Source organism: Podarcis liolepis (assembly GCF_965112155.1).
Source record: "Podarcis liolepis genome assembly, chromosome: 14".
Lineage (NCBI taxonomy): Eukaryota > Metazoa > Chordata > Lepidosauria > Squamata > Lacertidae > Podarcis > Podarcis liolepis.
In genome coordinates this window covers 33101085-33125086 of record NC_139569.1, presented here as the reverse complement: position 1 = coordinate 33125086, position 24002 = coordinate 33101085, and the positions used below count along the sequence as shown (strand labels likewise).

Sequence of the window (24002 nt, the reverse complement as noted above, 5' to 3'; positions counted from 1 at the left end):
GCACCAGTTCTGACCAGAGGACCCATTCCTGATTTCCAGTGGTCTTCCACTCCACCCCACCTCACAGACTGGACTGGAGCCTCTTTGTTGTCTCTGAACGGCCACAATAGCTTCTCCCCTTGTCTCAAAGGGTTGTTTCCTCCTCCTCCTCTTCCTGTGGTGTGGGCCCTGCCATGAACGGAAACTGGAAGACTCTTGAGGGACAGGGTTAGCCAGCAGAGCTCAATTGCACAACCTTCTTTAAAGGGAAGCTGTCCAAAAATATTGCAGTTGTGGATCAGCTAACTGCATTACTTGCCAGGGATTTTCAAAGCCAAATTGGGCATCATCTGATGTCATCCCAAAAGCCTCTCCGCTGTCTTCATGGGCCTTCCGACTGTTATATACAATTCACCAAGGTCACCTTCTCTTCTCCAGTGCTCCTCAACTTGTGGGAAAGGCCTTCAGTCCCGCGTGGTACAGTGCATGCACAAGGTCACAGGTCGCCATGGCAACGAATGCCCTGTCCTCTCCAAGCCCGCAGCCTACCGACAGTGTCACCAAGAGGCCTGTAACGAGAAGATCAATGTGAACACAATTACCTCACCAAGACTTGGTAAGTATGGCTGCATTTGTCACCCTAAAGAAACAAACTCTGAAGCTAGCGACCATTCTCCAATGACTTTGTGTTGATGTGTAGAGTGTCAGAACAGGTATGGCTCGGCAGATTTGCACAGCAGGGTTAAAAGCACCTCAGAGGATGGAGCATTTAGATCAGGAAAACTGCACCCCTCCCCTACTGATGCTATTCTGATCAATCCCATCTCTGTCCCACCAGCATTACTCTGACTGGAGCCCCCAACATTGCTTAAAAGTGGACAAAAGCAGCAGGAGATCCAATAACGGCTTGTTCTGTAACATCAAGCTTATTTTAGTTATTTCACAATATTTATATGCCACTTGATTATAATAGAACCTCAAAGCAGTTTGCAAAGGGGGAGGGAACAACACTAATTATCAGTAAAAAAAAATCCCAGTTAAAAACACATATTTAAAGCATTCGAAAATAATTAAAATCCGCTATAAGCTAAAACCACATTAAAATACTGGGATAGCTTCTACATGTCTGGATAGACTTATTCAGCCACACCAAGTATATTTATATATTTGTTTTATTTCACGTGTATATATGTACCACTTGATTGTAATAAAACCTCAAAGCAGTTTACAAAAACAATAAAACAATAAAAGTAGCCTTTTAAAAGCATTTGAAAGTGGCCATTCAGAACCTTCAAAAAAAGATGCCTGCCTGATGTCGCTGTCCGGCCTTGATTAAATGCAATTAACATGTCTAGGGGTTCCCCCTTCCCAAACAATGTCCATGGAAGGGTGGGGGAACCAGACTGGAAGCCACAGGCGAGGGGGGTGAATCTTTCCTTTCTTCCACTGAAGTCCTGATGAAACACCCCACCCCCGAAATCACTACTACTCCCAGGAGGAAAGCTTTTGTCTAGTTGATCCTCCTGACACATGTGGATTCCCTCTTCTGTGAGAAGGAAACATTTGGCCTTAATTTGGAAAATGTCCACTTCAAATATTTCCCATGTATGATAAGTGGGAAGTCCCTGGGTTTACAGTGCTCTGAACAAACATTTTTAAATGTGCCTGCTAATTGCGAGGGCTACAAACTTGTGTTTAAAAAAACAAAGCACACACACAAGTGAAAATGGAGATTCCCAGGAAGTCAAGTACTGAAGTAAACACCCATCCTAGTTTGCCAGGTCTTAGCATGGTGCTCATGTGTGTATATCAGGAGTGAGGAACCTTTGACTCTCTAGAAGTTGCTGGACTACAACTCCCATCAGCCCTAGCAAGCATGGCCGATGGCCAGGAGTGATAGGAGAACATCATTCAGCAACACCTGCAGGGCCAAAGATCTCCCACACCTGCTGTATATTATAAAACTCTGAGAAGAGATTCAGCCAGGGCACCTCCTGATCTGTGCCACCACCTTCCTCCCAGATCAGTAAAGCGAGCCTCTATGTTCACCTGGCACCAGTAGGGGTGGTGGAAAGGACTGGTGGAGGAGCAGCTTCAGACCCTCCCAACCTTAGACTCTGTATATTTCATGAGAGCTATGGCAGCAGCACAGGGCCTGCGTGAAGTGGTTCAAGTTTCCCAGCAGCTATGACTTACTAGGCAGCCTTAGGCAAGCTTCAGGGTGACCAGGTGGAGATGGAGGAGAAATGTGATCCAGTTGGTATTTAAAGGCAAATCTACCTAATTTTCTCTTTCCATAACAAGATGAGAACAGAAACGCTCCCATCCTTCAAAATTCACAATTCTCCTAATTTTGCCATGCACTTCTCCAGTCAAGTACTGTGCAGTGGTACCTTGGTTTTCGAACATAATCCGTTCCGGAAGACCGTTTGAGTTCTGAAACGTTTGCAAACTGAAAACTCAGTAGCCAACAGCTAGGCCTCGGGATCTTGCACTCAGTGGAAGCCGCGTGGCATGTTTGACTTCTGAAGCATGTTCGAAAACCAAAGCATTTACGGCATTTGAAAACCGAAATGTTCATCAACGGAGACGTTCGAAAACCGAGGTACCACTGTAATGTGTTCAAAAAATGCACATGGCAGTGAAAATTATGCAAGAAAAATACATTGTATTAGGGAAAGTTGCTTTACAAGAATGTGTACAATGAAGAAAACGCCACAGTGAAATCCTGACAAATTTCCATGAGGGTTCTTTAATAAATGAATAAATAAATAAATATCAAATAGATGTCAACAACTGAACTTAAGACTGGGACAAATAAGAGATACAGAATGGATCAGCTGTGCCTGGCTATTCCTCTGCATGACTGTTAGCCCTAGTGCATGCAGGGCATCCACACTCCAGAGCCTTGATCATTCTGGCCTGCCTTCCAGGTTTGCTGTAAAGTTTATTCAGGTGATATGTTTGAAGTTAATTTAACCACACAGGGAAAACACGGCCCATAGTTCAGTCCCCAGTTAAAATGACTTGGGGTAAGAGCAGGGGTCAGTAAACTTTTTCAGCAGGGGGCTGGTCCACTGTCCCGCAGACTTTGTGGGGGGCCGGACTATATTTTGAAAAAAACAACGAATGAAATCCTATGCCCCACAAATAACCCCCAGACGCATTTTAAATAAAAGCACACATTCTACTCGTGTAAAAACACGCTGATTCCTGGACCATCCGCGGGCCGGTTTTAGAAAGCGATTGGACCATATCTGGCCCCCGGGCCTTAGTTTGCCTACCTAAGGGTAAGAGGGCTGGGAGGAAACCCTCAAAAACCGCTGCCAGTCAGAATACCAGGCTAGATGAACTAATTGTCTGGGCTCCAGATAAGGCAGTTTTTATATGTTCATAAATACAGAGTATTGTGGGTTGTGTAACCCTTTCCCTGTGATCCCAGCCCCTTCCCCAGAAAACTTTTTCTATCTTTTTTTTCTCTCTCTTCCTCCCACCCCACATTATATTCCAAAAGCTGCTCTGACCTACAAGTGCACAGGCGACCAGTGGATGGTATACTGTCGCGTGATTCGGGAGAAAAATCTCTGCCAGGACATGAGGTGGTATCAACGCTGTTGCCAGACCTGCAGAGACTTCTATGCAAGCAAGATGCAACTGAAAAGTTAATGACACCCGCCTTTTGCTCCTTTAGGGTATTACAGCTCCTATGTACTGCTTCATACAAAATGTGTTGTTAACTTATGGAACTGCCTGCCACAAGATAGTGGCAATAGCCACTTAGCTTAGATGGCTTTTTTTTCCTTTTTCTTTTAAAGATTAGACAAAATTCATGGGGGGGGGAGGGGATAGGTCTGTCGATAGCTAAACAGCCATGACAGCAAAATGGAACCCCCCCCCCAAATCCACAGAGGCAGTCTACCTCTGAATGCCAGGTGCTAGTGACCAACAACAGGGGATGGCCATTTCCACCGGGCACCAGCGGCACCTGGCTGGCCACTGTTAAAATGTCAAAATGCTTGAATAGATGGACCTTGGCCCAGTGTAGCCAGGAAAAGTTGCAAGCTTGAGGGTAAGCTGCCTACCAGATCTTCAGCAAGCCACTCAGACTTGGTGGATTCCAACGCTTACCTAATAGGACTTGAAACTCCTTTTGCAGACCGGATGAACCAAAGCAATCCACGACTGAAAAAGAGAAAGAAAGAAAAATTCGTCTCCAAGCCAATCCTAGAGATTTTTATGATGTTTTGACGTTGCGACTCCCTCCCCCCGCCCCCCAGTAATATATAGATTATTTCCAGCCACTGGATGGCTTGCTACCATTTTCCTTTACTTAAAAAAAAAAGGAAAAGATTTGAAAAGTGATTAAATTGACTAAAGTTACATGTACCTCAACAGGGTAAGCCTCTGGCAAATAACTCAGTGTAGATAGAGACATTACTTAATGCTTCAGCCTTTGGCTTCTACGTTCCATTCCCAGCCCGAAAGTGCGGGCGGAGGCCGGGTGGCTTGAAAGCAAGAACCATTAATGAAATGCTTATTTTTTAAATTTTTTTAAAAAAGAGGCATTGCTAGAAAAGCTCCTGAAAGCCAAACAGCAGTGGATGAACGCATCTGAAATCTCTGCAGAAAGCTCACCACAGCTGCTGCCAGCATTCCACTGAGCATAATTTTAAAGGAGTGAAAAGAAGAAGAAAAACGAATCAAGGGCTGACATTCCGCTTCCTCTCTGCCAACATATATTCTCTTTTGCCTTGTTTTGTTTTTTATTAAGGTGCTTTATTTATCCAGTGTTGCAATACATAAATAGAAGACGACTGTAATGATCCCAGGAGACCCAGTTCAACTCAAAATGCTTCATAACTCTACAGTGGTACATCAAGTTCAATCGTGAAGTTTTCCATCAGACCAGTTTCAGTAGCCCAGCTGAGCTGCATAAAAACATGCCTGGCCCACCGCACCCACCACTGCAGCTGCATAATGAACCTCCACATGTGGCACAGAAATTTCAGTGGAAGGGTCAGCCCTAAGCACTGAAAGCAAGTTTTTATGTCCGGCATGGGGAACCTGTGGCCCTCTGGAGGTTGTTGGACTCCAATCTCTATCCGTCTCAGTCATCAGGGCCAATGGTCAGGTAAGAGCTTTAGTCCAGTAACATCTGGAAAACCACAGGTTCCCATTCCTGTGCTGCCTATTATTTTGCAACGAGTCCGGACATCTGTGCAGCGATCACAGTATTAGAATTGATGTGTTGAATTGGGGGGACAGGTGTTAGCAGGAAGAGGGGTTAAATCTTCTCGGCTCTGTTATTTTGGGTGAGAATCCTTACTTTATCTCTTCCTGGGCAGAAGGCATATCCCTGTTTCTCTTCTTCCACACCCACACTCCGGTTTGAACATCATTTATTGTTTCCGATCTGGACCAGTGGGGTAGTGCCACAGAGCTGCCCTCCCAACAGCGGCATTGATGTTACAGCTCACCTGGATGGTACAGAGGCAGGACAGGGCTGCAGGAAGGACCCAGCACAGCATCACCAGCACAGCCAATCTGGATCTCCTACTGCGGTGCTGAACCTTGCTGCTGTCCCACCCCGCCAGCCCTCCCACTGTTCAGATAAGCAGCAGCGACACCACTGCTGGGAGGACAGCTCTACCCCACCGCCCCAGCCACTCCTGCATTCAGTGGTGGGAATCTTTTCTCCCTCTCTCTCCAAAGAAATAAAATGGAGTAGAAATGTCATTTCTGAGGGTTGCTGTGGAAGACCGATGCAGCTCAGACGTTACCTTTCACAGGCTCTATGGCAAGCAGTGCTGTAAGCAGAGAGAAGCATTGCCGCTTTCATGGGTGTGCCGATTTAAACATGCTCTGTTAAACAAAGTGCATTCAGGTCAGATGTTTGCATCTCCAGCCACAGTGCTGAAGATTAAGCTGTGAATCTCCACCTCAACACCTTCGCTACGGTGACAAGTAGGTAGCAAATGGGAGGCAGCCACTCTGTCCTCTGCAACTCTGTTGACTGGAAGGCCAAGTTCATATTAGGACATTCTGATACCCCTAATACAGAAATGGCCCCGAGTTGAAATCAGAACTCACAAAGATCCCTGGATGTGCATTCAGACATGCATTTTGCTTTTGTTTTTAAAAAAGTTCATCCTATGAAAAGACATTGAAATCAATCTACTACACAAATTGGTTTTAAAAAAAACCCTCAGGCATCGCAGATGTTGGACAATGAACTGGGTTTTCCAGAGTATGGACCTGGGATCTTATCAAGATGGAAATAATGATAACGGTGCTCGAAAATTCAGGACCAGCTTCTAACCCTTCTCAAGGCAATGGGAATGTTTGGATCAAAAGGAGCTTATTCACTCGCTGAGTTCCATTGGTGCTAGCCTGCTTCTGTATTATCAGGTTTTTTGTGGGGCAGGGTTCTGTGGTTCTTTATTCTTTATACATATATTTACAGGCAGGGCTGCAGTGATGGCTTGGCAGCCATATGCAAAGACACTGTGTAGTCTTGGTGGTGAGCCTAGTACATCCTTCCCCAACTACCTACCCTCCTGTTGTTTTTGACTACAACTCCCATCAGCTGTGCTCCTATCAGTCCCCAGCATCATATGACTGTGCTGACTGGGGCTGATTGAAGTTGTAGTCTAAAACTTCCCTAAGATAGGGAAAGCTTACACATTTTGGATTGGATCCATTGCTAGACCTACTCAAGAGTACACCCACTCAAATGAATAGACATGATAACTAACTTAGGCACATTACTTTCAGTGGGCCTCCTCTGAGGTGGGCTAACATTGGCTACAACCCTTTGTTTCTTGTCTAGTTTATGGGAGCTAACCTCAGATCTAATCCAGAGAGTTTGTGTTGGATTGGGACCAATTAGACATTGGCTGATTGATGGTGTACACAAGTCTCATTGGTGAGTGACTACAGTAGGACCTTGCTAGGCGTTACTTCTGAAGAAACATGTTTAGGATTGCACTTTACTGGGAGACTTGGGTTCAAATCCCTCCTCAGCTTGGAAGCTCACTTGGTGGTCTTGGGGAAGTCAACCTAAACAGGGTTGTTGTGAGGTTACAATAAAACAACCTGACTTCCACTACTCTGTGAGCTTCCGAGACGAGGAATAGGTGATAAAGGTAATATATTCTGCCATCACCACCCCGCAAAAAATAAAAACAAAAATTTGCCCAACTTCCTCTGGATTCTATCGAATTTCTGTACAGTGTAGCTACTAATTATCCAATCCAGTTTATCTTGTTGAGTTCACTTGGTGTTTGTAGTAATGCTTTTGGCCTGTGTTATGTCTTTATAGTGTTCCTTATTCTCCTCCTCAAAATCAATCATAGAAAGACATTCAGACTGCATTTCAGGCCTCTTTGCTGGTGTCTCTTAGATGTTATGGCTACATCTAGGAAACTGTTCATGAACGAACCAAACCAACATACTAAGGCGATCCCTGGTCAGATGCTTCTAGTAAAATGATCATCCCATCCTCATTCTGCTTCTGCTCTGTGAGATCAGGCCCACCCCAGGCTGATAGCCTGCCTGTACCCTCCAGAGTGCCAGTGTTGTGCCAGAGTTCCTTTCAGACCCCAACCCAGCAGTTCTGTGCTGTGAAAAAAATCTTGTTTGGGATGGAGTGGGTAGCAGGCTGGCCTTTGTGCTAGGAGGACTGGCAGAGAAGCTTCAACTCATTTCCATCACTTTGGCACTGGTCTGAATAGCCAGACCTCATCAGCTAGCTCACAGCATCATGGCTTAGGCTGCAATCAAAAGAGCCATGATCCTGCATGCTGAAGGTATCTTTTGCCTTGCACTATGAAACGCCAGCCTTGCAGATACAGAGACTGGGTTGTATGGCTGAGAATTAGTTTAGATGGCTTTTTTTTTAAAGGGTGTAGCCAAATCCATGGGAGCTAGGGCCTAATTGGTGCTAGCAACAATTGCTAATGGAGCCTCTGTACACAGAAGCAGTGTACCACTAAATATTTTGTGCTGGGGATAAACAACATGGAAAGGGTAGCCCCTTCATGGCACAGATGGTGTGCCTTCTTGGAGGATCACTGGAAACAGAACCCTAGGCTAGGTCTTCCTTTGACCCAACATGCCACTCTTACACTTATGCTGTATAGGAGGGATGGAGGACTTGTGGTTTTCCCAGTGCAGTTGGACTCTGTAATTTCCACCAGTCCCAGCCCAGCATGCCTAACAGGCAGGAAAGATGGGCAACTGAGTCTAGCAACATCTAAAGTGCCACGGGCATGGAAGCCAACTCCTAGTGGTTGAGGCCCCTTCAGTCCCCTCCAATAAAATATTAGAGGGGCTTAGTTGAAGAGAATTGCTGTTCAAATGGTTTGTGTGTGCTGTGTCATGTGATGGGTTATGCAGGACAGGGCTTACCTGCCCCCCAATATTTTATTCAAGTTGGCACCCCTGGCCATGGGTTCCCACCATTCCTTCTGTACAGTGAATTAAGTGCTTGAAATTGAGGGCTGTTTCCAAAATGGTTGCTGACATGGTGCAAGGGTTTGTTCAAATAAAATTTGGTTTTGAAAAAGTCTGGTGGACCATTGCAAGATCTGAGGCAAGGCTGAAGTTCACAGCATTTTCTTTTTCACCTTCCATCTCCTAAACCAGTCCTATTGCCCATTTCCCCATTAAACGCACAGATCTTTTGCCATGCCATTGTGTTGTCCCTTGCACAACAATCTTCCTGCAGTGCACCAAGTATGCCAGTAAGTGACTTTAATCCTACATTGGATGCAACCTGTTTTTGTGTTGTTGTTTTTTAATTTACCAAGCTTCCTTGGGAAAAGGAAAATCCAGATTAAATGGGGAGTACAGGCTGCCATTTTGATGCCAGCAATGTTGTGTGTACACTGCAATTAACATGGGTTCATGCGGAGCATCAATGCCACATCAAGCACCCGCAGCCAGAATATATACAGTGGCTGTGGCTTCTTCATCTGTACTTACTATGTAGGGACCTGTTGGTTTCAGTGTAGCTACAGCAACGCCTTTGGTTTGCTCCCTTTGAGCCCAGCCCTCTTGGATTACAAGGGTAGGAATCCCATTGCTTAAATCCATTTTCTATGTGCTGCTTTTAAGTACTGTACATTTGTAATTGCACAAGTTGTCACATACGGAGTGTAGATTCTCACTATCATATGGTGCTATCTTTTTGTCTTTTGTCTATATGATTTTTTAAAACAAACAAACAAACAAACACCTTTGCAGTTGGATACTGATATTTTATTCTAATGCAAGGTAATAATACCGTGTTACGTTTTTCAATACCAAGTGCAAAAATGTGTGTGTGTATATATATAGATATAGATATATTTCCCAGTAATTAATTTCCTTCCATATGAACTGTAGCCATTGGTAATATTTCTAATTCCTTGCCCCACCCTACTCTGGTGCTGTAAACAAATAATAATAATAATAATAATTCCAGTAAAGCATAATGCAACAAATTGTAAATTAAAAGAGATCATTCCAATTTGGGGATTTTTTTTAAAGGTTCAACATGTATAAGATAATAACAGCAGCAATAACAACAATAATAAATGTATTTTTTCCATAATAATTGCAAGTCTTGCTTTTACCTGTATCATGCAGACCTCAGTTGCTTCTTGATAGCTTGCTCTGTTGGCACCATGATCCTAAACTCATACTTGCTTTCTCTTGTGCAGAGCAAGTCAGTTCAACTGCATTTCCAGCAGGCCAAAATTGTATTTAGCAGTGGCCTCATGTGCAGCCACAATTAAGGCTGCAGAATCCATAACCCACACAAGCCAATGGAACATGATGTGTTATGTGTCATCATTGGCAACATCTGAAAAAGCATGGACTAAATGGCTCTTTGACTGCTGCAGCCCCACCAGAATATCAGGAAATGAAATCACTTCCTCTGGGTCCTAGCCCCTCTCTATAGTCATACCTCATGTTGCGTCCGCTTCAGGTTGCGTGTTTTCATCTTGTGTCTCGCGGCAACCTAGAAGTAGTGGAACAAGTTTCTTCTGGGTTTTGACGCTCGTGCATGCACAGAAGCACTAAATCACGGCATGTGCAGACGCGGCGCTTCTGGATGCGAACGCTTTGAGTTGCGGACGTGCCTCCAGGACGGATTACACCCGCAACTTGAGGTTCCACTGTAATTGTTATGATGGGTTTCAATTTGCCCAGAGAGTCAGTTGCCAACTGCCCCACAGGCTCAAGCCAGTGTGCTCTGCACATTACTGGTTAGAGCATCTGCTTTGCATGCAGAAGGTCCCAGGTTCAATCCCTGGTATCTCCAAGTAGGGCTGGGAGAGACCCTCTGCATGAAATGCTGGAGAGCCTCTGCCAGTCAGCATAGACAATACAGAGCTGGAGGGACCATTGGCCTGACTTGTTTTAGGTAGCTTCCTGTACTTTTATTGAGGCAGGAAAACACAGTGAAGAATGTTGGTGCTGGAACAGCTGCCAAGGCCCTTGGAACAGCCAGAGCTGGACCAAAAGTGGGGCATGGGAGTGGAAACACCCTGAACAATATTACTGCTCAGGCCAAGAGAGACTGGAGATGGCTCTTCTCCCACAAACCCAATGCTGCAATCAAACTGTATGTACTCAAAACTCTAGTTACCAACTGAGCACCAAGTGGCAACACTCAGAGCCAAAACAGACCACTGGAGAGGCTACGTGGGAACAGGGTAAAAGGTAAAGGGACCCCTGACCATTAGGTCCAGTCGTGGCCGACTCTGGGGTTGCGGCGCTCATCTCACTTTATTGGCTGAGGGAGCTGGCGTACAGCTTCTGGGTCATGTGGCCAGCATGACTAAGCCGCTTCTGGCGAACCAGAGCAGCGCACGGAAATGCCGTTTACCTTCCCGCTGGAGCGGTACCTATTTATCTATTTGCACTTTGACGTGCTTTCGAACTGCTAGGTTGGCAGGAGCAGGGACCGAGCAACGGAAGCTCACCCTGTCGCGGGGATTTGAACTGCCAACCTTCTGATCGGCAAGCCCTAGGCTCTGTGGTTTAACCCACAGCGCCAGGGAACAGGGTACAAGTGCCAAATCAGCCCATCGAAGGCAGCCCTAGAAGCTTAGCTGACTATAAGCGCCACGGTACATTGACAAGCTTCACTGCTGGAGAACTACTGCTTCGCTCTTGGAGGTAGCAGCAACCAGAGACCATCAGTGGAAGAGGTGAGCTGTTCATCTGGCTTTCCTCCACAACTGCTAGAATTCTTCCTCCTCTTGAGGAAGCCACCCTTTTTGCACCTTTGGTTGGCAAAGGGAAGCCTGCCCCAGTGCCCCATCTCACCTATGCAAAATAGTCTGAGCATATTACACCAATCCTAGCCTGACTGAACTCGCTGCCAGTTAGTTTCCAGGCTCGATTCAAAGTTCTGGTTTCAACCTATAAATCCTTAAACGGATCAGGACTGCAATACCTCAAGGAACGCCTCTCTCCATCTGAACTTTCCCAGACCCTGCCATCTTCATCTGAGGGCCTTTTCATATACTCCCTCCATGAGAGTTCCAGAGGGGGGCAACATGAGAACCTCTTCTGTGGTGGCTCCCCCTTTCTGGAATGCTTTCCCCAGGAAGGCTTGCCTGGCACCTTCATTACATATCCTTAGGTGCCAGGCAAAAATGTTTCTCGATAACCAGGCCTTTGGCTGACTAAACATTCTATGACCTTTTCAATGTGTTTGTGGGAGGAGGGGCTATTGATTTGTTTATGGTTTTTGAATTATGTATCTTGTGTTATCATTTTGTATTTTTATGTTGTGAACCGCCCTGTGATCTTCAGATGAAGGGCGGTATACAAATTTTAATAATATTAATAATAACCATTCCTCGATCCAATGCCACCTTCCCAGCACAAGGAGGCTTCCTGTTCTTGGAGGTATCCGAGGTACTAACCGAGGCAGCCTCCCATTGAGGCTATAAAACGACAGCAAAACACAACAGGCCTTGTCCAAAGGTCGCTCTCTATTAACACATCATTAGCCTTGGAAGAGTCCATCATGCGCAGGAGCCAGATGAGATTGTAATTGTTGAACTCCCTAAACAACAAAAGACCTGTGGGGGCTCCCTAGGAAGCCAAGAGGTATTGCATAAATTTGGGAGGGTGAGAATTAATGCTGTAATAGGTTTGGCTGGAGGCATTGGAGACTTCTGCCATTAAACGCCCTCCTGTAATTCTGAGCTGCATCTACAGTGGGTCTGGCAGGTACAACCGGCATAAGATTGGATGATTTCCAAGGGACAACAGCCCCGTGTACCTTCCCTCTTGCTTCCAGCTCCCTTTGGAACAGTCTTCTATTGAGTTCATCGGGGACAGGCAAAACCAGACCATTACAGTGCTTCAAAAAACAGTGCCTGAATAAGAATTCCAGGGCGGCTGGGGTTTTTTGTTTTTTGTTTTACTTTTTTTAGCATAGCAAGCGCTCCCCAGTCCTCGGAGTCCACCTGTTCCCTCCACTCGCTCTCAAGTCTTCAGAGAAGCTGACGGCTTTACCAGTCTCTTGAGAGTTTACCAGCAAGCCAGTCTGACTGTTTGTACATTAAGAGGTTTTCTCTGGATGGGAATTCCTTTCCAGCAAGCCAGATAATGGAACACCTTCTCATTTCAATCCCCAGAAATGCAGCTGAGCATTACCAGCCTCCTTAAAAACAAAACAAAAACCCTTAAGTCTAAAGCTCTTTAGAACTGCTCCCTTGGGTAGATGAATCAATCAAGGTTTTTTTACCTGCAGATAAAAATGTACACAAAATCTGTGGGGCTGGCAAAAAAGAAAGATGCTGGCATTTTAGCTTTGAGAGTGTGATCCAAAACCACAAGTTCCCTTTGTGGCCAACAAGTCAAACAACCCACTGGGGGAAGAGCTGTGGCTTGGTGATGGACCACCTGCTTTGCCAGTAGTAAGTCCCAGGTTCAATCCCTGCCATCTCCAGGTTGGGCTGGGAGACACTCTCTGCCCGAAACCCTGCAGAGTAGTTGCCAGTCAGGGTAGACCAGGGGTGGAGAACCTCCAGCCTGGAGGCAAATCTTGGCCCACCAGTGAATCCAGTTTGGTCCACAAAGCCATTATCCTCAAAGCATGCCCATCTGCCCTGATGAGGTCTGGGAGGCCAGGATTTAATCCTGTGTTGGCTGTGTGCCATGTTCTAAGTAGAGAAACGTGTTGTGTTGTGTAGTCAAGGCAATCCCTGCTCATCGACTGATGAGTGGAGATTAAAGCACTTCTCAAAAGCGCTGTTTGAAACAGTTCATGCATTTCTCCTGAGAGGGGGCAAGAGAAGTATACAAGCTGCTTCAAACAGCACTTTTGAGAAGTGATGTAAAGCAGTCCCCACACTCCCATTTCAACTGAAATGTTGAGTGCAGGGGCTGCCTTAAGGCGCTTTGCAAAAGCACTGTTTGAAGCACACACACCCCTTCATTTAAATGAGAAGGGGACGGCTGCTTCAAATAGCACTTTTAATATTAGACAAGCACCATCTCTGTTGTCTTTTTGGCACCTAGTGCAGACCTTCCTCTTTCACTAAGCCTTTTGAAGGTTGTATCTGTAGTGGAATTGTCTTTAGATGTTTTTATTGTTTTATCTTTTGTGTGTTTAATGCCCTGGATTCTTTGGAGAGGAAGGAGTAAGAGGGGTATAAGTTTAACTGATCGATTGACAACAACAACAGCAGCAACAACATTCTTATTAAAAGCCAATGACTTCAGTAGAGATCCTGTAAAAAGGTCTGTTTCCCATAGACAGTTAAGTCTGAAACAAAAAATCTAGTAGCTAGACAACCTACATTAATACTGGGTCCTAACCTTTGCCAGACAAATTTACTTGGAGGAGACTTTCCAGTTTTCTTTAGAAGGCATTTGTTATGCAGGCAGCAAAGCTGGAGTGCGAGCTGTCACTTGGCCCAGCTCCACCTGCATTTTCTTGAGCCACGCACATGTCTATATCATGGGACTCCAGGAATTTCCTCCAGCTCTCAGATGGAGAGTGGAAGCTGCTGGCGGGACAGAAGCACTCTGTCCAACAGACTTGCTCCATGACCTAAAAAAATGCACAGGTGGTTAACAAAACTCCAGCCATTTCTCTCTCGATCGCTTGCTGTTTTACAGCCTGCAAATTCATTTGCTTCCCCACACGTTTCTCCCTGGCAAAATCGCATAAGGTGCATCCAAGACAAGTCTACTTTCTTTTCCATGAATAATTGCAGTCGCCAGTTGCACCAGCAGTAATTATTAAACTTTGAGGGTAATTAATACATGCTGTGCCTCGCAAAGCTGCCCTATACGCACTCAAGACCATTGCTCCAACCAGCCTAACCCAGTGCTGATGAACAGCAGCTCTCTGGTGACCCGAGCAGAGATTTCCCTCAGCTCTGCTGTTAGAAATCTTTTTGTTGAGATGCCAGAGCTGCCTCATTCCTCTTTTTATCTAGCAGCGACATACCACAGCAAATTTCCCAAATGCTCATGGGTCCTCTGCAGTCTCCTTCTGGAAGTGCCCACTGCAGCCTCCCTCCAAGCTTCAGGCTCTGTAATCTGACTGCAATGCCATACTTCTCTCAGAAGAGAAGTCTGGGGACGGAGGGAGGGAGGGAAAACCAGTTGCATCTCAAAAACCAGTTGCATGACTACTTCCCCCATTCCTTGATTTTAATATGGACAACACATCACTGCCCATTAGCTACACTTCTTTGAACAGGGACAAGCATACTTATGAGATAACTTGCATTTGGTCACATGGCAACCATCCTAATCTCTCATTTTGCGATGTTTGGTCTCAAACAATAATCAAATTATTATTGACAGTATAACTGAAGGTTTCAACAAAACAGGACTAATGATATGTGCGCACACATGTAGGTTTATTAGAAGTTGGGCTCAGCAAAGCAAAATATTTCCCTATCATCACCTCCCACATTTTTAATGCTTTATTGTTAATTGTTTTATTTCCTGCTAGTTACATCTCTTCCCTGCCTCTCTGTAGAACAGGTTCAGGGAACCTTTAGCCCTCCAGATGTTGCTGAACTACAATTCCCATCAGCCCTGATCATTGGCCATACTCGCTGAGGTTCATACTTGCTGTAGTTCAGCAACACCTGGATGGCCAAGAGTTCCCCATACCCAGTGGTGTGCCGTCAGGAGACTAGGCTAGTCCCCTAAATGTTCCCAGTAAATTAGAGTATTAAAGTATTAAATCCTGGTGCCTCCTTCCCAAAGCCTAGGACTCATCTGCCTGGCTTAGGGAGGGAGGCGTAATACTTCAACATGGTCCAAGAGCCACCTTCCCAAAGTCCACCCAGATTTGGGAAGGAGGCAAAAGGGCTCTAGCATCCTCTTCAGCTTAGGGAGGCATGATGCTCTCTCACACACAATGTCAGGACAACATCACACATATGATGTCCCCAACATCACCCTTGCAAGCTGGCGCCTCTGCCAATAACTGTACCCCTAAGAAAAATTTCACTGCATGCCACTGCCCTAGCCACACCCTATCCAGAACATAGATCTAAGGCAGGCTACAGCTCAGCAAAACTAACACCACTAAAACTATCATAAAAGAGCATTGCAGAACTGAGGTTGGGCTAAAATATTCCCAGGATCACTACCAACCATATGATTCAGTACAGTGGAGCCTCGCAAGACGAAAAGAATCCGTTCTTTGATTCTCTTCGTCTAGCGGTTTTTTCGTCTTGCGAAGCAAGCCCATTGGAGGATTAGCGGATTAGCGCTATTAGCGGCTTTTAGCGGCTTATCTGCTGATCGGATCAGCTGATAAGCGGCTTAGCGGCTTAGAAAGGGGGGGGGAACCAGCAGGAACTCGCAAGACATTGTCGTCTTGCGAAGCAAGCCCATAGGAAATTCATTTTGCGAAGCACCTCCAAAACGGAAAACTCTTTCATCTAGCGAGTTTTCCGTCTTGCGAGACATTCGTCTTGCGGGTCACCACTGTAGTTGTAAGACTGGGGTTTGGAGAAGAGGAGGCCTGCTGAAATGGTCAGACCCATTTCTTTTGCTAAGCCAACAGCCTTACGTAGGCAAGTCTACTACATACCCCCTTTGTTACAAAAACTAGGGGCAATTTGTTGCCACAGAAATAGAGGGTGCTTCGAGGCAGGCAGCTCCTTCAGTCAATTCTTTTTCCTGCGTAAGCTGCGTGTGGAATTGCTGTTGACTTTCCACAGCCTAACCTGGTGATGCTGGGGACTGAGCATGGGGATTCTATGCATGCAAATCATGCGCTCTACTGCCACAAGTTTCGAGTTCCCTGAGGGGAATTTGGAGATGGCGAGGTCAGGGAAATCAGCCAGGAGGCTGGCACCACCGCTTCCAGCATATGCTGCCTCAGACTTCTTAGAGCCCTATTTTGGCATTTAATGGTATATGAAGTTGTAAAATAAATAAACAAACCCACCTAATGGGAGGGCCAGCCCCAAGGACAGGCTCTGTGGCACACAAAGCTCTTGACTTCCAAAATCTTGTCCCTTCTTCAGCGAATGATAGAACCACCTCTGCCAACACTCCCATTTGGGGTGAGGATTAGGTATTTCCTGGCCTCAGACTCTGTCTGAGCACCACACAGGCATCTTTTCTTGTGGCCCCTAATTACACAGATCCAGCCTGACCCTATTTCGTCTCCTCAGCAGACGCTGTACCAACTTATGACCAGAATATATAGCGGAAAACAGGGCTTATTACATTCACAAGGAGCTTGTGAGGAGACATTTTTTTATAATCTATGGCAACAGCATCACCTGCTGACTAATTGTTAAATTGTTCCTTCAACGTTTTCATCCTGAGGGAAAATTTGCACCTTGCTTGAGGGAAATTTTCCCTTGAGATAAAGGACACTTGTCAAAAAGAAAATGAAGGATACTTATCAAGTTATATACACATCACAAACATGGAAGTGAACTGGAATCACAACCAATACTTTGCCAAACTTTATGCCTTAAATAACCTGTTACCAAATAAGGCAAATAACTATTGTACCCAGAAGCATTAAAGAACCTTTTAATGAGGGTGAAAGAGGAGAGCGCAAAATACGGTCTGCAGCTCAACATCAAAAAAACGAAGATCATGGCTACTGGGCCCATCACCTCCTGGCAAACAGAAGGGGAAGAAATGGAGGCAGTGAGAGATTTTACTTTCTTGGGCTCCGTGATTACTGCAGATGGTGACAGCAGTCACGAAATTAAGAAACGCCTGCTCCTTGGGAGAAAGGCGATGGCAAACCTAGACAGCATCTTAAAAAGCAGAGACATCACCTTGCCAACAAAGGTCCGTATAGTTAAAGCCATGGTTTTCCCAGTAGTGATGTATGGAAGTGAGAGCTGGACCATAAAGAAGGCTGATCGCCGAAGAATTGATGCTTTTGAATTATGGTGCTGGAGGAGACTCTTGAGAGTCCTATGGACTGCAAGAAGATCAAACGCATCCATTCTTAAGGAAATCAGCCCTGAGTGGTCACTGGAAGGACAGATCATTAAGCTGAGGCTCCAATACTTTGGCCACCTCATGAGAAGAGAAGACTCCCTGGAAAAGACCCTGATGTTGGGAAAGATTGAGGGCACAAGAAGAAGGGGACGACAGAGGACGAGATGGATGGACGGTGTTCTCGAAGCTACAAACATGAGTCTGACCAAACTGCGGGAGGCAGTGGAAGACAGGAGTGCCTGGCGTGCTCTGGTCCATTGGGTCACGAAGAGTCGGACATGACTAAACGACTAAACAACCCAGAAGTACTGAGTGGGATGAGATGTAAAAATTCCAGAATTTTGAAGCCATGGGGGAAGTGTTTGTATTTCCCCCTCCTATTCTGTTCTCAAGGGGGCGATTTTAAAAATGCAACCCTTACTTCCTTATCAAGCCTAAACTTATCTTTCTGTTTTAACAACATGAAATGCATCATATCTAAGTTAGTTGTTAATAATAACAACAACCAAATATTAAATGTAAACATTTAATATTTGGTTGTTGTTATTATTATTATTATTAATTAAATTTGTATACTGCCCTTCATCCACAGATTTCAGGGTTGTTCGTAACATAAAAATACAGAATAAAACCACAAGGTGCACAATAAAAACAAGAACAAAAATAAACGAAACAATAAACTCCACTTAAAATGACATCAATCAGCTAAAGGCCTGGTTGAAGAGGAACATTTTCGCCTGGTGTCTAAAAGTGTACAATGAAGGCGACAGCTGAACCTCTCTGAGGAGAGCATTTCCACAAACAGGGAGCCACTGCAGAAAAGGCCCGTTCTTCATGGAGGAGGCACCCAAAGAAGGGCCTCAGGTGATGATTGCAGAGTCCGTGTCCTTGACGGGTCAGCAAGCAGGACGTGTGAGCAGCAGTGCACTTGTGATACCCATCTAATGGCATTCCTCCAGCAATGGAAGTAGAACATAGCCCCCGTTGGCTAGTAGTCATTCATAGCCTCATCTGCCATGAATCTTGCACTTCAACTCCCAGCAACACCCAGAGGGCCTCAGGCTCTCCATTCCATTCCTGACCTCAAGATTACTATCTATCCTTTAATATGAGTGCTGTAGAATATCCAACGATAGATAAAGAAATACAAGGAAGAGGACATGGGTAGGGTGTATCTGGTTTGCTTGCACAAGGCCCCAAGTCCAATCCCTGGCATCAGGTAGGGCTGGGAAAGACCTCTGTTGATAGCCAATGTGGTGACCTCCAGATGCTGTTGGACTGCAATTTCCATCAGCCCTGATCATTTGGTTATGGTATCTCGGACTGATGGGAGTTGTAGTCCAATGACATCTGGAGGCTTCCACCACATTGGCTACCCCTGGTGTAGACAATGCTAACTTGGTATAAGGAAGCTTCATACGTTCTTCTAAGTGCAGCAAGAGATGGCAAGTCTGTTGTCCTTCACTAAAGCTAACCTGTTGTCCCATTATACCAGTGTTTCCCAAACGTGGGCCTCCAGCTGTTTTTGGAATACAACTCCCACTATCCCTAGCTAGCAAGGGATGATGGGAATTGTAGTCCAAAAGCAGCTGGAGACCCAAGTTTGGGAAACACAGCATTAGACAAAGCAAAATATTAAAAATTGCAAAACACACACACACATACGCTAAGTGCCAGAGGTTACCAGCACAAAAGGATTATAAAAAGACCTCCCTTTCACTGGCCACCTTTGAGTTCTGAAAATGCCTTGACTCTTTGCCATTGATCTCGTTAAGAGGGATTCCCACATGGCCAACTATGATGAAAAAGACAACCTGCCATCTCACTAGGCTCCGCTTTTTATTAATCCCAGATTAGGAATCACGTCGAAAGTAATAATCGCTCAAACGATTTATGGGTTGCAATATCTAATTGTGCAAGTACTGGACAAAGCTTTCAAGTTGGATGCCAATTTGAACAGCTGCAGCCTGAGCCTTGGCTGGAGAACACCCAAGCGTTTTTAGAATGATATATGCAAGACAAAGGGAAGTCCAGTCTAGGGCTCTGGAGAATTATCATTATAACAGTTATATATAAGGGAGGCAGGACAAATCTGACTCAGTTTGGATTTAAAGGCAAGCCCACTTAATTTGTACTTGCCAGAATAATACACGAACCAAAATGCAGCCATCCTTCAAAATTCACACTTCAAATTTTGCAAGGCAGTTCTTTAGTCAAGTAATGTGTGCAAAAAATCATATACCAGGGTAAAGTGTGCATACAAGTGAAAACAACATACAAAAATGCATTATACAATGGGAAATTGTTTTGTGAATATTACGCAAAATTGCATACAAGAATGTGCATATTAGGAGAAATTTGCATTAAAATGCTGGTGCCTTCCATGTGGACTTAAAAAACAATAGCAGCAAAGCGATGTGGAAATGTGAAGAACTGAATTAAATTTTGGAAAAGTGAGAAACAGAGATTGACAGATTCATCTACCTTTCACATAGAGTTATCCTGCTTCATCCTCGTGACAATTATGTTTTCATTTGTTTTAAATATGGATGAACTGCTAAGCGTTTAGAAGTATCATAGAATACCATACAACAAAGCAGGTAATAGAAGGTTCCAAAAAATGGAGACAAGTTCCTATCAGCGAATAGACTTGCTCATCTAGTAAGGCCTGGGTAATTTTTTAAGGTGTTAGAATAGGATGAAAACTATGCCTGTCTAATTTTGAGGGAAGATGTGCTCCACAGTGCAGCTGCACTAAAGGTTTAGTCTGAAAAGTCACATACCATATTGTATTTTTGTCAAGTTGCTGTGAGACTTTTTATTGTAAAAAGCAACTAATGAAAATAAAATAATAATAATAATAATAATAATAATAATAATAATAATAATAATAATAATATAACTTGGGTCCCAAAACAAACTGAGTCCCAAGTTTGTTTAGTTAAGAATCGTGCCTGCTTTGGCCCAAAACCACACACATGTGATAACACATGTGAGGCTGTCAGTAGTTTTGTCACACACAAACATTCTCCATCCAAGGAACATCTTATTAAAACTCTGTGAAAGAAAGAAAGAAAGAAAGAAAGAAAGAAAGAAAGAAAGAAAGAAAGAAAGAAAGAAAGAAAGAAAGAAAGTGCCAAGGTAAACAGACCGGCGCCAAATTTACATACCTCGCTCACATCAGCTTCTCCCCAGGCAGTGATGTTGCGATAGCTGGAATTAATTCACTGAGGAACAACACAGATATCCCCTGTGCAGAAGGTTAGATTGCAAGGTCTTTGGGGCAAAGATCTTTCAACTTGCACGTTTAAGCGCCTTGCCCATGAATGTTGCTCTATTAAAAAAAGAAAGATTTCAAGAGAGGAAAGACAGAAAAGCCTATTTAATCCTTTGCCAACCTGGTGTCATCCAGATGTTTTGGATTACAACTCCCATTAGCCCCAGACAGCACGCAGACCCAGTTGGGATCCAGAACATCTGGAGGGCACTGGGTTGGCAAAGGCTGGCCTAATGCATGCCATATTGTTTGATCCAGACCAAAGCCATGGGCGATGCACAATCAGTTCCAAAACAACAGGGTGTTGTTCTCCAGCTCTGTGTCTGAAGTCTGCTGCTAAAACCTGAATTGTTCTTTTGATCAGCAAAAGGCTCCTAATAGCCTGGCCAATTGCATGGTCCAACAATGGCAGAGGCCAAGGAGAACCCAGCTGTACCAAGCCAAGGGCCCATTAGACCAGCACTCCATTCTCACAGTGGCCAAGCAGATGTCTCTTCGGAAGCTCACCAGCAGAACCAGGGGCTCCCAGAGGGTTTATGGGGCCTGGGGCATGTGCAACTTGGAGTTCCCCTACAAGAACTCAAGAATGTGTGTACAAAGGGAGGCATGTGAAAATTATTGCTTGCATGGACTGCGTGCGAGAAGCAGAAATCTCACACGCAGCTCTTGGAAAAAGGAGGGCCATTCCCTGGCAAGAGCTGGCACGGTTTACATCAGAGACAAGCTGGAAGAACATAGTAAATGTGTATCAAACATATGCCACAAAATTAGAAAGCAAGGAACAAAATAAAGCTGGAAACACTTTCTGTGTCTAGGTGCATGCAACAGGAATTGCAGGTCTAAGCAAAGTCTTCCTTGTCTTCATTGATGCAAAGTTATCTTGACTTGAGAGCCAGTGCAGTGTAGTGGTTAGAGTGCTGGCCTACGACCAAGGAGCCCTGGGTTAAAATCCCCAGCCTTCCACCAGCAATATGGAGAGAATGATACTGGACTTACTGGACTACTGGACTATTTTACAGCCTTGTTGCAAATTTACTAAGCTGATTTGGCTAACAGCCCAGAGGACAAGATCACACTTCAAAACGACATTGACAGATTAGAGAACTGGGCCAAAACAAACAAGATGAACTTTAACAGGGAGAAATGTAAAGTATTGCACTTGGGCAAAAAAAATGAGAGGCACAAATACAAGATGGGTGACACCTGGCTTGAGAGCAGTACATGTGAAAAGGATCTAGGAGTCTTGGTTGACCACAAACTTGACATGAGCCAACAGTGTGACGCGGCAGCTAAAAAAGCCAATGCAATTCTGGGCTGCACCAATAGGAGTATAGCATCTAGATCAGTGTTTCCCAACCGGTGTTCCGCGGCACACTAGTGTGCCGTGAGACACCGGCTGGTGTGCCGTGGGAGGGAGGCGGGCGAGTCGGGCGGCGAGAGGCGGGGCGGCGGCGAGGATCCGCGTCGAGCCGGGGGCGGCTCCGCGGTGCTGGTGCCGAGCGGCGGGGCAGCGCGCGCAAAAGGGAGGCGCGCGAGACAGCGGAGGAGGAGGAGGCCGGCATGTCCGGGCAGCAGCAGCAGCAGCAGCAACTCCCGGCGACGGCTCCTCCTCCGCCCGCTATCGCCGCCACCACCACAACAGCCGCTGCCGCCGTCCCTCAATCCCTCGCTCTGCTGCCTCCTCCCACCCCGGCAAGGGGAAGGGAAAAAACTTTAACTTTTGTGCGTCCCTCCCGGCGTGACGCTGCGCGCTGACGTCACGGGGCGGGGCTTTAATGGTGGTGTGCCGCGAGATTTTTTCCCGGTAAACAGGTGTGCCGTTGCCCAAAAACGTTTGGGAAACACTGATCTAGATTAAGGGAAGTAATAGTGCCACTGTATTCTGCTCTGGTCAGACCTCACCTGGAGTACTGTGTCCAGTTCTGGGCACCACAGTTCAAGAAGGACAGTGACAAACTGGAACGTGTCCAGAGGAGGGCAACCAAAATGGTCAAAGGCCTGGAAACGATGCCTTATGAGGAACGGCTAAGGGAGCTGGGCATGTTTAGCCTGGAGAAGAGGAGGTTAAGGGGTGATATGATAGCCATGTTCAAATATATAAAAGGATGTCATATAGAGGAGGGAGAAAGGTTGTTTTCTGCTGCTCCAGAGAAGCGGACACGGAGCAATGGATCCAAACTACAAGAAAGAAGATTCCACCTAAACATTAGGAAGAACTTCCTGACAGTAAGAGCTGTTCGACAGTGGAATATGCTGCCAAGGAGTGTGGTGGAGTCTCCTTCTTTGGAGGTCTTTAAGCAGAGGCTTGACAACCATATGTCAGGAGTGCTCTGATGGTGTTTCCTGCTTGGCAGGGGGCTGGACTCGATGGCCCTTGTGGTCTATTCCAACTCTATGATTCTATTCTATGATTCTATGATTTTAGGCCTAGGGCTTGGAAAAACCCTGGGGGTTCAGACCTGCATGACCTCGCCCAGTCGCTGTCTCCCAGCCTTACCTACCCCACAGGGTTGTTGTGAGGCTAAAACGGGGAAGGGGAGGAAAAACAAGGGCATCCCCTTGAACTCTTTGGAGGAGGTAAAGGTAAAGGGACCCCTGTCCATTAGGTCCAGTCGTGGCGCTCATCTCGCTTTATTGGCTGAGGGAGCCGGCGTACAGCTTCCGGGTCATGTGGCCAGCATGACTAAGCCGCTTCTGGCGAACCAGAGCAGCGCATGGAAACGCTGTTTACCTTCCCGCCAGAGCGGTACCTATTTACCCACTTGCACTTTGACGTGCTTTCGAACTGCTAGGTTGGCAGGAGCAGGGACCGAGCAATGGGCGCTCACCCCATCGCGGTGATTCGAACCACTGACCTTCTGATCAGCAAGTCCTAGACTCTGTGGTTTAACCCACAGCGCCACCCCCGTCCCATCTTTGGAGGAGAGGGTGGTATAAAAATGCAGTAAATAAACAAGGCTGCATCCCCTGTTCCTAGGAATTTGGCTGCAACAATTACCTCATATTCTTGACAGCAATTATGAAGCGGCCTTCATACGAGGCCCCAGCAAGCTCAGCCCCCTGCTACTGCTGCTAGAGTACTGCCTTTCCCCACACCTTCCAATATCTACGGGGAGCAAAGAAAGAAGGGGGTTAAAAAACAAACAAACAGAGCTGCTGTTCCTTTAAGGCCAACTTCCCTCCTCCGCCTCCTGAGGCATGTTCCTGCGCTGACCTCTCCGCCGAACTTGACTTCAAGGAACTGCTCTACGCCCGCCTCCGCCCACCAAGCCCAAGCCCTGCCCGTTCT

The 24002-nt window shown here is 45.8% G+C and overlaps 1 protein-coding gene and 1 long non-coding RNA gene across 5 annotated transcripts in view; one reads left to right on the top strand and one right to left on the bottom strand.

Annotated features, from left to right (window-relative positions):
- ADAMTS17 (ADAM metallopeptidase with thrombospondin type 1 motif 17) overlaps positions 1–9572 on the top strand; it is a 185062-nt gene extending 175490 nt beyond the window's left edge. For 2 of the 3 annotated variants that reach the window (XM_083475000.1, XM_083475001.1), the window contains 2 exons: positions 418–595; positions 3494–9572. In XM_083475000.1, the coding sequence (XP_083331126.1) occupies positions 418–595; positions 3494–3645 (330 nt within the window). In that variant the 3' untranslated portion in view covers positions 3646–9572. The remainder of the gene's footprint in view (positions 1–417; positions 596–3493) is intronic. The other variant, XR_014519045.1, reaches the window with a different exon arrangement.
- On the bottom strand, positions 412–23904 carry LOC310693332. 2 transcript variants are annotated; one of them, XR_014519093.1, is made up of 5 exons: positions 23712–23904; positions 20607–20770; positions 9932–9985; positions 4108–4161; positions 412–548 (listed from the first exon to the last, which is right to left on the bottom strand). It is a non-coding gene; the product is annotated as an uncharacterized lncRNA (long non-coding RNA). The 2 variants fall into 2 exon arrangements; XR_014519094.1 differs by lacking the exon at positions 9932–9985.
- Between the last annotated feature and the right edge of the window lie 98 nt (positions 23905–24002).